Below are 13,132 nucleotides of genomic sequence, written 5' to 3' on the forward strand. Positions count from 1 at the left end.
TGGAATCAATAAAAAAAAAAATTATGAAAATTACGAAATGAATATTAAAAAAGATTGTTCCATAAGAACTGATCTAAACGTTTAAAAACATTTTATAATAACATAAAAAGATTGTTTTTTGCAAGAAATATCCATATCTGCGAGTACAGTTTAATATACCAACCCGCTTTAGTAAAATATTTTTTATTTATCAGTAAAACAAAACCAGTAATCAGTGAAATATTAAGTGAAATGGGATAAGGTTTACTCTAATCTGGGTTTGTAAAATCGCCTGCTTGAGGCTACTGTCATACCTAACATAATTTAGGTCAGGTATGGATTTTTAATTACGCAGAGCATTGGACCAATTCAAATCGATATTTTTAAACTAGTGTTATTTTTCTAAATCGAGTTGTATGTTGGAGAATCACTCAGAATACATTAACCTGTTCAGCGGTAAGGTAAATCTATTAAAGATCCTTGATACATCTAATATCTGTTATCTATATACACCTTTTTCAAATTTTAGTTCGGAATAGATTAATATTTTAATAAGAAAAATTTTCGAAGGAGAAATTTATTAAATTTACTTGAAAATATTATAAAGATGAGGACAAATTTACGGCAGCTTTATCATATTTAAATAGTCTGAAAATAAGCAATATTTATTTTTAGTTTGCAAAAAAGTGATGGATAAAGAAATGAAGGTTGGAGATTGAGATTTAAGAACAGGTGCTCTCATTTATGTAATTGATTTTGAGCTGAATGTTAGTCATGATAAAATATGATATCACCCTTTCTAGACAACGATGGATTTCATGTTTTAAATCTATACCGTTAAAATATTGTTAAATAAATAATCGATTTAAAAAACTTATTTGTGCATATGTGTTTAAAAAATAAATAAAATTAACTACCTCTGTTTGAATTCTTTCTTTGCAAATTCATCATTCTCAAGTGATTTACATCTGTGATAGAAAAAAAAAATTAATTAATTAATACTGATCGACAGTTATCTAAAAAAAAGTGATGTTAAATATATAAATGGTTGATTAAATCATTATTACAAAATAAGCACAAAAATAAATACATTTTTGCTATTTTTAAACATCCCTCCATCTCTTTCAGAAAAAATAAATAATTTTTATTATTAAAATAAAACATCAATTATGTTGCTATCACTACATAATAAGTATATTTTATTACCTTATTCTGTAATATATTGAGATTCTTCGTACTTTGAAATTGAAGTAAGACTACTAAAATAAAAAAAGTGATAAAAACATAATATAAAATAATGCGCCCGCTAATATAAAATTATATTACCATAAACAATATTGATACTCTATTCTGGCGTAAGATGCACTAACTACTTTCAGTGAGCTCGAGGTCAGAGTCCGTTAATAATCAAGTAGAACATTTGTTTATAACAGTTTAAACTGAAGAAATTTATAGGTTTCCCTATAAGAGGACCTCGAAAGTGTCAGTCATTGGAAAGCATTACAAGTACTACTGGAAATGTACGACTGGCAACAGAAATATTTTAACAACACTGTCTGCAATTTGGATATCAATAGATCGTCCCGGAGCAGAATAATACAATTTGTTTTACATCTATTCCCGCTGAGATCATAGATTTTCTGTCAAAAGGAAACAAATCTCTCTACGCTGTAATGTGGTATTACTGTTGGAATGTAATATTTGTACGCTGATAACAGTAAATTCATTGAAATCTTCATTATTTGCTTTTACAATTTGCTTTTATTTTCGTTATGCAAAATCTACAGAATTTCTTAATTGCATTACAATAATTTTTTTATCATTATATTATAAGATTTTGCTAAATTTTCCTCTATTGTTTAAAATTTCATCGCTAATTTTCACATTTTCATTATTTTTCAAAATAATATATAGAATGAGCATCATAAAACCGAACCCATAATGAAACCGCTACCAAGCACTAGTTATGAAAGACTCACCCACAACTAGGGCGACTAATGTTACTACTGTGTTACTACTGATTGTTGCTGCCGTTTGCTAGATGGTTACGTGTCAGTGCAGTATACGTTTTGTTGCAGTGCGGTATTGTGAGTGCAGTTGTGTTTGTGTAGACCCACCGGGTTGGTCTAGTGGTAAACGCGTCTTCCCAAATCAGCAGATTTGGAACTCGAGAGTTCCAGAGTTCAAGTCCTAGTAAAGCCAGCTATTTTTACACGGACTTGAATACTAGATCGTGGATACCGGTGTTCTTTGGTGGTTGGGTTTCAATTAACCACAAATCTCAGATACGGTCGAACTGAGAATGTACAAGACTACACTTCATTCACACTATTACATATCATCCTCATTCATCCTCTGAAGTATTATCTAAACGGTAGTTACCGGAGGCTAAACAGGAAAAAGAAAGAAAGAAAAAAGTTGTGTTTGTGTAAAATGCCTTAGTCAATCCAGGATAGGATAGCTATATTTGAGGCCAATAATCGTTCTGGATCGTTTGAAGAATCACAAATATTTGTAGAAAAATTTACGAATCCCAGCGAAGAGTAGCAAACTCGATTTAGTTAAAAAATGGCGTACAACTTGTTCGGTTTCCAATGAAAAACGAAATAGGCAACCTGCCGTTAGGACTTCACAGGCCATTGCCGATAATGAAAGAAGAATTACAGCCAATCCAAAAAAATCGCTACGCAAGTTATCCCAATAATCTGGTGTTAAAAACACATTTTGTCGAAAAATTCTTTACGAATTACAATTGAAACAGTACCGCTTTTACAACAGTGCAACAACCGAAGGAGACAGACAAAGCGAAACGACTTGATTATTGCAACTGGCTGCTCGAAAACATTGCTGGTGGGGAATATAAACAATGCAAGTAGACAGAGTTGTCTACTTTATATTTTTTACTTTCGGGCTACTTAAAGAATTGAGTTTACGAATCTAATTTCCACAATACTGATGAACTGAAGGTGAACATTCAACGAGAAGTCAACGCGATTGACAACGTTTTGGGTCACACTACTATCGATATGATCAGTCGAGCACAAAAGTTCATCGATGCCCAGTGTGGTCATTTTGAACATCTTTTGTAACAATAAGGTAAATAAATGCAAATTTAAATTACGTTTTATGTTTTTCTTATTTAATTTATTCGTATCATTCATAAAAATTTATTCTAACATAACCTACCGATTCTGCAGCGGTTACGTTATGGGTTCGGTTTTATGTTGCTCTCTCTGTATCTAACAATAACTAAAATGAAATGCCTACAAATTTATGATATGTTGCGTACACTAATCATAAAACAACACAAACACACTGATACCAGAGGGAATATGAATCAAAGCTAAATATATTTAGTTCAAATTGTATACTTGACTGGATCTGTGGAAACTCATAATTTACACAAAGAATATATGTCGTTTAAAAGATTTGTAATTTTTATTTAATAAATGTAAAAACGGATAATCAAATATTATCTGGGAATATAGAAATTCTCATACGTAAAAATCGTTAACAGAAATAATTTATTAATGCAATTTTATTTTCTAAATAATTACCGAATATTTCTTCCGTATTCTGGAAGCAAATCGAATAGAGGGTGAACAAACTTGTTATATAATCTGATAGGTCATATGCATTCATGGATGCTTTATATTTCAGTAGTTTTAATGTTGAAGATAACGAATTTATTTTTCATAGTTGCCTTAATAACTATCATTTTTTCTGATGTTACAGTGGTTTTTAAGGAGTTAGATGAGATGAAAGATCAGACACTTTGAAATGTAAAGATAGTGAATGTAGGAAATTTATTAAAGGCTACATAAAGAAAACGACTGATGCTAACCAGAAATAAATAAATTGATTAGTTAGAAAACGGTGGCCGGTCAAACTTCGAAGTAACTCATTTTACATTAAGTAAAAAATGAAAACTTTTAAGATACTGACAAAACTACCTCACGTTTCAGGTTAATTTGGTATGGTTTGACATCAAGTAATACTAAAAGAATTACTTAAAAAAGAAATAAGAAAACGGATAATTAGCTAATCCTGACATTATATAAACATATTTTTTTTATATAAATGTAAAATTGTAAAAAATGATTTTTTTTTTATTTCCGTAATTTTAATTTTTTACTAATGAAATTTTACATAATAATCATGCACTACCCGAAACATAGTATGATGTACTCTAAGTATTCAAGGTTAAGTATGGCTATGCTTATATATATTAGTATGATATAATGATATAGAAATACTTAAACAACTTTTTTTTAATGAAAATTCAAGAAAAATAGTAATTAAGAAAATTTAAGAATTAAACTGAAAAAATTCTTGAATTCAGAGATCATTAGCTCTTGGTAAAGGTATCAGGATCACCTGTACAGTAAATGACGCTACAGCGTTTCTTTGCTTTCTTTATTATTTTAACGAAGATATGTAATTTTCACTTCGGCTATTCTTGCAAAAATTTTCTTTCAAGCAAGTTTTTCAAGCAAGTTTTGCAAGCAAGATTTTGGAACATGAAGGCGTCTTAAGTAATGTAATCTTTCAACTTAATTTTTTTGTCAATTATCCATTTTTAAAAAATTGAAAGTTATTTAAAACATCAAATTATAAATTAAAACTTTTATAAATGTAATATTATTTTAACATTTTAGTTATACGAGAGGTTATCCCTAAAGTAAAGACAATTTCATTGTAAAAAAAAATTATTCTGAAAACTTTACAAATTTTTTATTTATTTATCATATACTACTATATAAACGCCGCATTAATTAAGACAATTATCGTAGCAATACACCAGCTTCAATATACCCGCACGCATCGTATTCTTCTGCTGCCAGCCTAGTTAGCCACTAGGCTATCACCACTATCAACGAACACAGCAACCAAGTGCCTATGAATTTCAACCGGCTTAACGTTTTGATGGTTTAAAAAACGTATGACTCCACGCAATTAACAGTCGTCGGCAACATCGATTTTCCTATTCATTTTATAACGTAATAACTCATACGTAATCAAAGATACTACAACGCGACAACTTACAAATAATAATGCAGTGTGTATATTCTTAGCGTAGCCATGAACGACACACGTTGACCAACCTTAAGGAGATAAATTACCAGCGGTCTTTAATTTAGAGATATCCCTCGTATAATTCACTTATACTATGTAATTCAAAATCATAATTAAATTAAACAGACTGGCAGTAAACACACGTACTAATTCTAAAATCTGTTTAATGTGTAGCTGTTTTGTAAACATACTGTGAACATTTTTTTCATTTAAATCTTGGCGGGCATACCTTGAAATTAAGAAAGTATTATTCGATTACATGGTCTACTGCCGATATTATAATTTAAACAATAATTTATAAAAATATAGGTAATAATGGATTTTATATATAACATATATTATATATATAATATAAATACCTCGCTTGAAGATTTGGGTATTTTTTATGTTGACTATATTTTTCAGATATAAATAACCTGAAATTTATACAAATAAATGTATTATTTTTTTATCGATATTTAATTATTAACTTAAGTTAACGCTGCCAAGATAAACAATACATCAGAAACTATCCCATGATCGTGAGAAATATTTTCCACGTTTCAATGGTAACTCTTCATGTTATGAGATTAATCAGTATTATTAAAATTGTAGAAACTCTACTTTAGCTTTTCTAGTAATATTAATGTTAATTTTTTTTCGTTATTGCTGTGTATGTTAAATAATAATTAGCTAACAAAGAAAACCGAACAAATCTTTCTAAAGCTTTACAAATTTTTATGATATGTTAACTTCATTTTATTTAAAATTAAAAAAAAAAGTATAACAATGGAGTTTTTTGATTTTTGTAAATCAATCAATGGAAATAAGTGGACATATTAAGAGAAGGAACAACACTCTCAAAGGATGAAAGAATTGTGGGAATAACGAAAATTGAAGAAAGGGAAATATAGCCAAAGCTGATCTATCTTAGACTCTGAAAGGGTTATTTGAAAAGAAAAAAGGGAGTTCGGAGGAAACTTCTTTTATTGAACCGATCAAAAATTTGATAAAATAGTAGGAGAAATAATTTTTGTCTTTATTTAAATATTTTTAATCCTACTGTTGATTTAATTATTAAAAAAAAAAACATTATAACTTGTTACTTTAGGTATGTATTAAAAAAAAAAGTAAAAAATTGCAGAATTATATTTTTTTACGTAAATATACAATAAATATGGGTTCGTTTCTTTCATGACTGAAATAGAAAGTAATATGGTTTTATGCTCTCCATCGGTAAGTAGATTTAGACATTTAATCGATGTAAGTCCTTCAGAATCAGAGCGCTAAAAAAAAACTCTCCACAAGTTTTTGATTTGGTGATAAACAATGTTTGTTTAATTACAATAATTGAAATATACATGTTACCATAAATACGTACTTATTATTTACTCGTTAATACTTATTAATGCCGCTTCACTTCAAAGTTTCCTTATTAATTAAGCCAATATATCTTTTCTAAGATAAGCAATCGTGAATCGCTATTTAAAATATTAGAAGTTGGAATAGATAGTAAATCACTAAAGATAATTAAGGATACTCTAACAAAAACAGTTCCAAAAGTTAAATTTTCGGGGAATTTGTACCCGAGAAATACAGCGAAGAAAGATTCAAGTACTTGGGAAAATGCGACTTGCTAAGTAACTAAAATAAAGAGTCACTGCAGAATAAGAAATAAGGAACTGGACTAGCGTATAACTATAACTGGCATTTACCAGAAAACAAGAAATCAATTTCGAACAAGAAAAAAATAAATAATTGTTGGACAGGAGTGAGACCAGAAATACTGGGTACAATTAAATTTCATTCTCTGAACGATATTGGGCATATTAAATGGATTAAGAACGTGGTGAGGAGAATATTGACACAAGTTCTTTGATCCAAAGTGATGATGGCGGAGTAATTCGGGCCATTAAGACTGGCTGTGATGTGGTGTCCTACGGCGGCCTAGGCCAATGGACGGACCCATCACAAGCAGCCAGTCCGTTGATCTTTGCGTGCCTGGAGCTGTCATAACCCCTTCTTCCGGGAGGACGTCTACGGAACGCAGACGGTGGCCCGGTAAGAATTGGTGGTCCTCTGACCTAAGCGTGCTGCGCGCAAAGGGTTAGGTCCGCGAGGAATAGATACCAGAGACGCACCCTAACAGAGATTATCGCTAATGACGTGTGCGCTGAGCGTCTTCGGATCTACCGGCGTGCCCGTAACGAATACGTTCACGCCATCAAGGAAGCCAAACTCAAGTTTTGGCAAGACTCCATGCGCGAGTTGCAGCGCAATCCCTGGCAGCTCGAAAAGATATGTTACAGGCCGAAGCCATTGCACGTATTGTCCAGTGTTCGGTGCGGGTTTGGCGGTCGGGACCGCACTTTAACATCTCTGGCGACTTACCAGGCGTTCCTGGATACTCTGCTTCCAGATGCTGTGGAAGGTGAAGCGGAGATCGACGTTAGGGCGGGAATGGTGAACCATTCCCTGACGTGCGGACCGTGGAACCCGAAGATATAGACCCAGTGGCTTCTCGAATGGCACTGCAGAAGGCACCGGGGATTGACCAACTTGACCCGGATATATTTTATCATCTGATGCCTGTCATAAGAGAGCCGCTTGGCAGACTGTTCTCGGGTTGCCTAAGCTGGGGCTATTGAAAAGCGGTGCTATAGGAGAATGTTAAAAATCAGGTTGGTGAATAAAGTGGTAAATAAAGAGGTGTTGCGGCAAATCAATGTGGAAAGAAGTATTTGGAAAACTATAGTTAAAAGAAGAGGAAGACTTATAGGCCACATATTAAGGGATCCTGGAGTAGTCGCTTTCATATTGGAGGGACAGATACATGGGAAAAATTGTACCAGCAGGCAACGTTTAGAATATGTAAAATAAATTGTTGGGGATGTAGGATATGGGGGGAATACCGAGATGAAACGACAGGCACTGGATAGGGAATTTTGGAGAGCTGCATCAAACCAGTCAAATGGCTGAAGACAAAAAAAAATACAAAAAGAAGGAATACAAAGTTGATTCATGTTTGTTGACAAAAGTTACTGGCTATTTCTCTATAAAAGAATTGAAAGGGTCTAGAAGAAATTACCAACCCGAGCAACGCCGGCTATATAAGCTAATTGATGATAAATTTAGCTGTAATGACTTCTTATTTTGATACCGAACATGCAAGTTATTGTTTGTGATTAATATGATCCATGCGCTGTTCGTATATTGCAACATAATAATATGTTCTGAACATAATAATTATATACTGAATATCAGTTTTATATTTTGGAATATCTTTTCAATTCTTTAGTTACGTGACGTTGTATCTTAAACATCAAACAAATTTTACGTTATGTTAAGATTAGTTAATGAAAATACCTTCATTATTTAAATATGAAGCGTTAATTAATAGTATGCAGGAGAGATTTTACAATAATTCCACGTATAACAGGAGAGGTAGTACGAGTAGGGCCCTGGAGTTCCGTATAACGTGTTTTTTATATTATTCCTTGGTGATTCAGAACAGAGTACAGGCGAGTCAAAAGATAAACTTAAAAATTAACGTCAGCGTTAATTAATAATAAATAATAATAATTAATAATAACTTTTTCAACGGCGTAAAAGTTTTTAGTTAAAACTGCTCTAATCTTTTTAAAAAGTTTCAATGTTGTACTGATTTATTCATGAAATTTGGCTCTACAGAGGATGGCTTACACACAAAAAGTGTTGTTATAAAAATTAACATAATAAAAATGTTTTCTGTATGACAAACTTACTCGTTTAAATTTCATTTACTGTTTCCGTATAACCGACAATATAATAACAGAAATATATTTTTGTTTAAAAATATATATTTTAACATAAAATACTTAAACTGAATACTGATTCATCATATATAAATCGTGGATGAACGACTCTTCTTTGAAAGACTGTCAACATATTTTACAAATCCTTATACTAACCATATATCTAACGAATATTTTTTCTATCCTAATAATGCTTTCTAAATTTTTTAACGTAAATAAATAACCTTCAAATTGTAAAATCCCATAAATCATCAAACTTCGGGTATTTGAACTGTAAAAAATTGATTAAAAAAAAATATATATATATAATTTTTATTTATTGTCTTCAGTCATTTGAATAGTTTGATGCATCTCTCCAAGATTCTTTATCTATTTCCAGTCGTTTCATTTCGGTATACTCCCTACATCGCTACTAATCTGTTTTACATATTGCAAACGTTGCCTGCCCGCATAATTTTTCACTTCTACTTGTCACTTCAATATCAAAGCGATTATTCCAGGATGCCTTAATAAGTAGCCTATAAGTCTGTCTCTTCTTTTAGCTATATTTTTCAAAATGTTTCTTTCTTCATCGATTTTCCGCAACACCTCTTCATTTGTCACTTTATCCACCCATCTGATTTTTAACATTCTTCCTATACCAATGAAAAGGGGGTACACAACTAGATGTTACAGCAGTCCTAAATCCAAGATATCAACATCCTAATACTAATCTTTTTCGAGTTATGTCAGATATATACGTACGTACAGACCTCACGCCGAAACTAGTCAAAATGGATATTTCCTTTGAAATCGGAAAACCGAAATTTATCGCGATCACAACACTTCTTTTACTTCGTACAAGGAAGCAAAAATCAAAGTTAATTAATGATAATTAAAAGAAAAAATTTAATTCATAAAATGGAATAAGGAAGGTTACAAAATATTGTAAAGTGTAATTTTACGAGTAACCTTCAACCCTTTTACAAGGTTTGAAAATTCTTTGTACACCGAGAACCCTCACCCAAGTAAAAAAGAACAAATGTTAACAAAAACTTTATTTTTTAAGAGTAAAATAATGGTTTTGTATGAAACAATTTTCAGTTGTTTTATTTTCTATTTGCATTTCCGATGATTTTTTTTTTTATTCGTTTAAAAAAAAGCTGAAGTAAAATCCAGCTCAGGTATGTCATTTTTCATACGCCAATTTAAAGTCTCCTAATATAGCTTCATAGTTACAGATTATGATAATATAATTATCGTACATTAAACTGTACATGAAACATTAATTGAAATAGCGCCAACACACAAATATATATGCACATAAATTTTCGTAACTATCATTCCAGAAATTTTGGATTCGCATAGAAGTAAAAGAACCGAATAGGTTTTTTACATAAAAAAATATTTTCCGTCTGTTATTCACAACAGCCGAAAATGTAAAAATTATTTCTTATCAGATTCATGCGAAGGACAAATGTTAAACTTTTACAGGCCTACCCGAATTTTAAGTAAAAAGTAAATAAAACATGCAAATAGAATAACATCTTTAAATTAAATAAGATAGGTTTCAAATAAGCAATTATTAAAAAAACTATATTTTTTTGCAAATGTCTTCTTTATTAAAAATACTTTTTTAATTCTTCTAATTTTTTTTGTTATTTTTTTCTTTAAAGAGTGCGCCGAATAAATAACAACTACAAAAAAATTAATTACTGCTGTCAACTTAAATAATAGTCAAAAATTAAATAAAATGCATTTTTTTTTTTTTTTTTTTTTTTTTTAATTTATTTCTTTTAATTTTTTTTCATATGTGATTTTAAACCGCTGTAGAATTAAATCTATTAAGACTATCCTATTTGAAACTACATTCAGACCAAAATAATCTTTTGATAAATCTTGAGTATTCTGTTTTCCCTTTCTGATTAACCAAAATACACAGTCCAGGTATTAAGAATTAAATTATTTCAATTTTTAAATACTTCTTATTTTATAAGAAAATTCTCAGTTCAATAATTCTAAACGCACACACAAACACACAGATCTATAAAGTACTTACCGATTTTCATTATAAGCATTCTCCACACTGAAGATAAAAAAGCTCATAACGTATATTATGATTCGCATGTTCAAAACTCTTAATTCTTTTTGTAGAATATGAATAATCGTATAAATTTATTAACCTTATCTATTAAGAATACAAGACAGATCGATACTGCTAACTCCAGTATTATATACTCAATATATACGCTGTATAATATTAAGTAGTAAAAAGAAAATCGGAATAAATAAATATTCAACTAGTTTATAAAAAAAAAAAGAAAACAGTAGCGAACAAGTAATATTAATAATGAAGAGATTTCAATTCTATGCGATGTCCTAACAGTATTATATCCCACGCAGCATCTTATCTATCACGAACAGCTCGAAAGTAATTTTTTTTTCGAAACATGTTTTAGAATAAAAACCGCAGATTTTAATTAATTATGAAAACTTTTAAAGACAACATATGCTGAATCTTTTTAAATATAATAAAATACGAAATTGACAAAGACATTTGATTAATCTAATCTGCCAATTTATATAACTTTTAACTAGATTCTGAACAATTTGAGGATGTTAACACATATAAAAAAATTTCATCGATCGGAACCCCAAAAAAGATTCGTTCTTCATTATATACAGCGTAATTACGTATTCTTTGTACTTAGACCCTGCTAATTGAATGTCGTGTATTTTGAACCGACGTGCAAAAAATGTTAGATACCTGACATCAAATAAAAATAATTTCTAAAAACGTCCTATGAAAAGTGGCAAGAAAAAAGGTTTTCACGTCGACTCTTCATTCAGCCAAACTTAATGCTGTCCTTCGATATGCCTTGCTTAGCCTACCAAAATGCAGAAAATTTGTAGTCCTATAATCGTCAACTGCATTCTTTTCTTCACAGAAGCTGGTTGCGTGTGAACATCAGTATTCTTAAATGAATAACTCTACTAGTGTTTCAATAACTCAATAATTGTTTACATGCGTCACAGCCATAAGAAAGACTGCGATCGGTAGTAAAAAGCAGCAAAAAATAAACGAACTCCTACAAAGTGTATTGTATAATTCCCGTCTACTCAGTAAAGAATACAGCAAAAATAAATGTCTACAGAATGTTTCTAAAAGAGCTATACTTTTTCAGATTCTACTTGTAAAACTAAACAAAAAATATCCTTAGGAAAAATGGCAATTTCTCATTCGTTCTCCCGCTGTCCGCCATATTGTTATTTTTGTATAAAAATTTATATTTGTAGTCCGGATGGACGAATCACTTTAATATTGGTAAGCGTGTTGGTAATAAAGTTTTAAAATTAGCAAAAAATCAAGACTTAAATACCTTTGAAAATTACAAAATGGCGGCCATTTTTAATTTTCAATCCATTATATCTCCATAAATATTAGTTTTATCAAAATGTATGTTATTACTAAAACATTGAGCCTTTTATTTTAAATAGAATGACATTTTATTTTTTTAAATCGGTTAATAAATAGCCGAGTTGTAATTGTTTCAAAGGTTTGAATACGTGTGTGGTTTCAAGAATCAACACGTGTGCCGAGCCATTTTTTTTACCGATTCCGACTAGGGTGAACTGAAATGCAGTTGACACGAATGCAGTTCGACTGAATGATTTTTTATTTTACTATATTGTTTTCTAATTCAATATTCACTTACCATCCGGGTAATCTGTTAACAAAATATTTATTTCTATTATGATTTTCTTAAATTTTTCTTTTTTATTTTGTTCTACCTTGTAGGAAACTGGTTGTGAACGAATACTGAGAGTTCCCTTCTTATTTGAAAACCTGGCAGCGGTAACGTCCGATACGAGCCGATACCGGCATGGCAGGTCAGGCCTACCGGTTGGCTCTTTTGAGATTTTTCCCCGTTTTTTAACTTAGTTAAGAAAACCTAACAGTCAACCCAAGGAGTCCTCAGCGGCTCATCGAAACCAGCACACCTCAGCATGCTGGCTCTCACCGCTGAGGGCGTCTACCCAAACTACAATCTAAAAACCCATATTCCTTTCATCTATAATTGTTTGTTTAAGGACTGTCCTTATGAACTCTACAACCTTTCTCCAATTCTCTACCCTACTGAGCATATGATCTATTATCTCTCTCGGAGTCTTTCCATTAATACCAGCATTGTATCTTAGCATTTGCCATTTTTGGCAATTCAGGAAAGTATGCTCTACATCGTCACGTTCGTTACAATACATGCACGTAGGTTGATCTCTTTTGCCAACTTTGTGGAGGTATTCATTAAAGCACCCATGGCCAG

The 13,132-nt window shown here is 31.1% G+C and overlaps 1 protein-coding gene across 10 annotated transcripts in view; it reads right to left on the minus strand.

Moving 5' to 3' along the window:
* Nucleotides 1-11,059, minus strand: part of LOC142333458 (uncharacterized) — a 338,230-nt gene extending 327,171 nt beyond the window's left edge. For 7 of the 10 annotated variants that reach the window (XM_075380640.1, XM_075380639.1, XM_075380642.1 and 4 more), the window contains exons 1-3: nucleotides 10,867-11,056; nucleotides 5,415-5,471; nucleotides 897-947 (exon numbers count right to left, since the gene is read on the minus strand). In XM_075380640.1, coding sequence (XP_075236755.1) covers nucleotides 897-947; nucleotides 5,415-5,471; nucleotides 10,867-10,934 — 176 coding nt within the window. In that variant the 5' untranslated portion in view covers nucleotides 10,935-11,056. Of the gene's footprint in view, nucleotides 1-896; nucleotides 948-5,414; nucleotides 5,472-10,866 lie in introns of all 10 variants that reach the window. The other 3 variants (XM_075380618.1, XM_075380606.1, XM_075380614.1) reach the window with 2 other exon arrangements.
* Between the last annotated feature and the right edge of the window lie 2,073 nt (nucleotides 11,060-13,132).

The sequence above is a fragment of the Lycorma delicatula genome, chromosome 12 (assembly GCF_047948215.1).
Source record: "Lycorma delicatula isolate Av1 chromosome 12, ASM4794821v1, whole genome shotgun sequence".
NCBI classification, from domain to species: domain Eukaryota; kingdom Metazoa; phylum Arthropoda; class Insecta; order Hemiptera; family Fulgoridae; genus Lycorma; species Lycorma delicatula.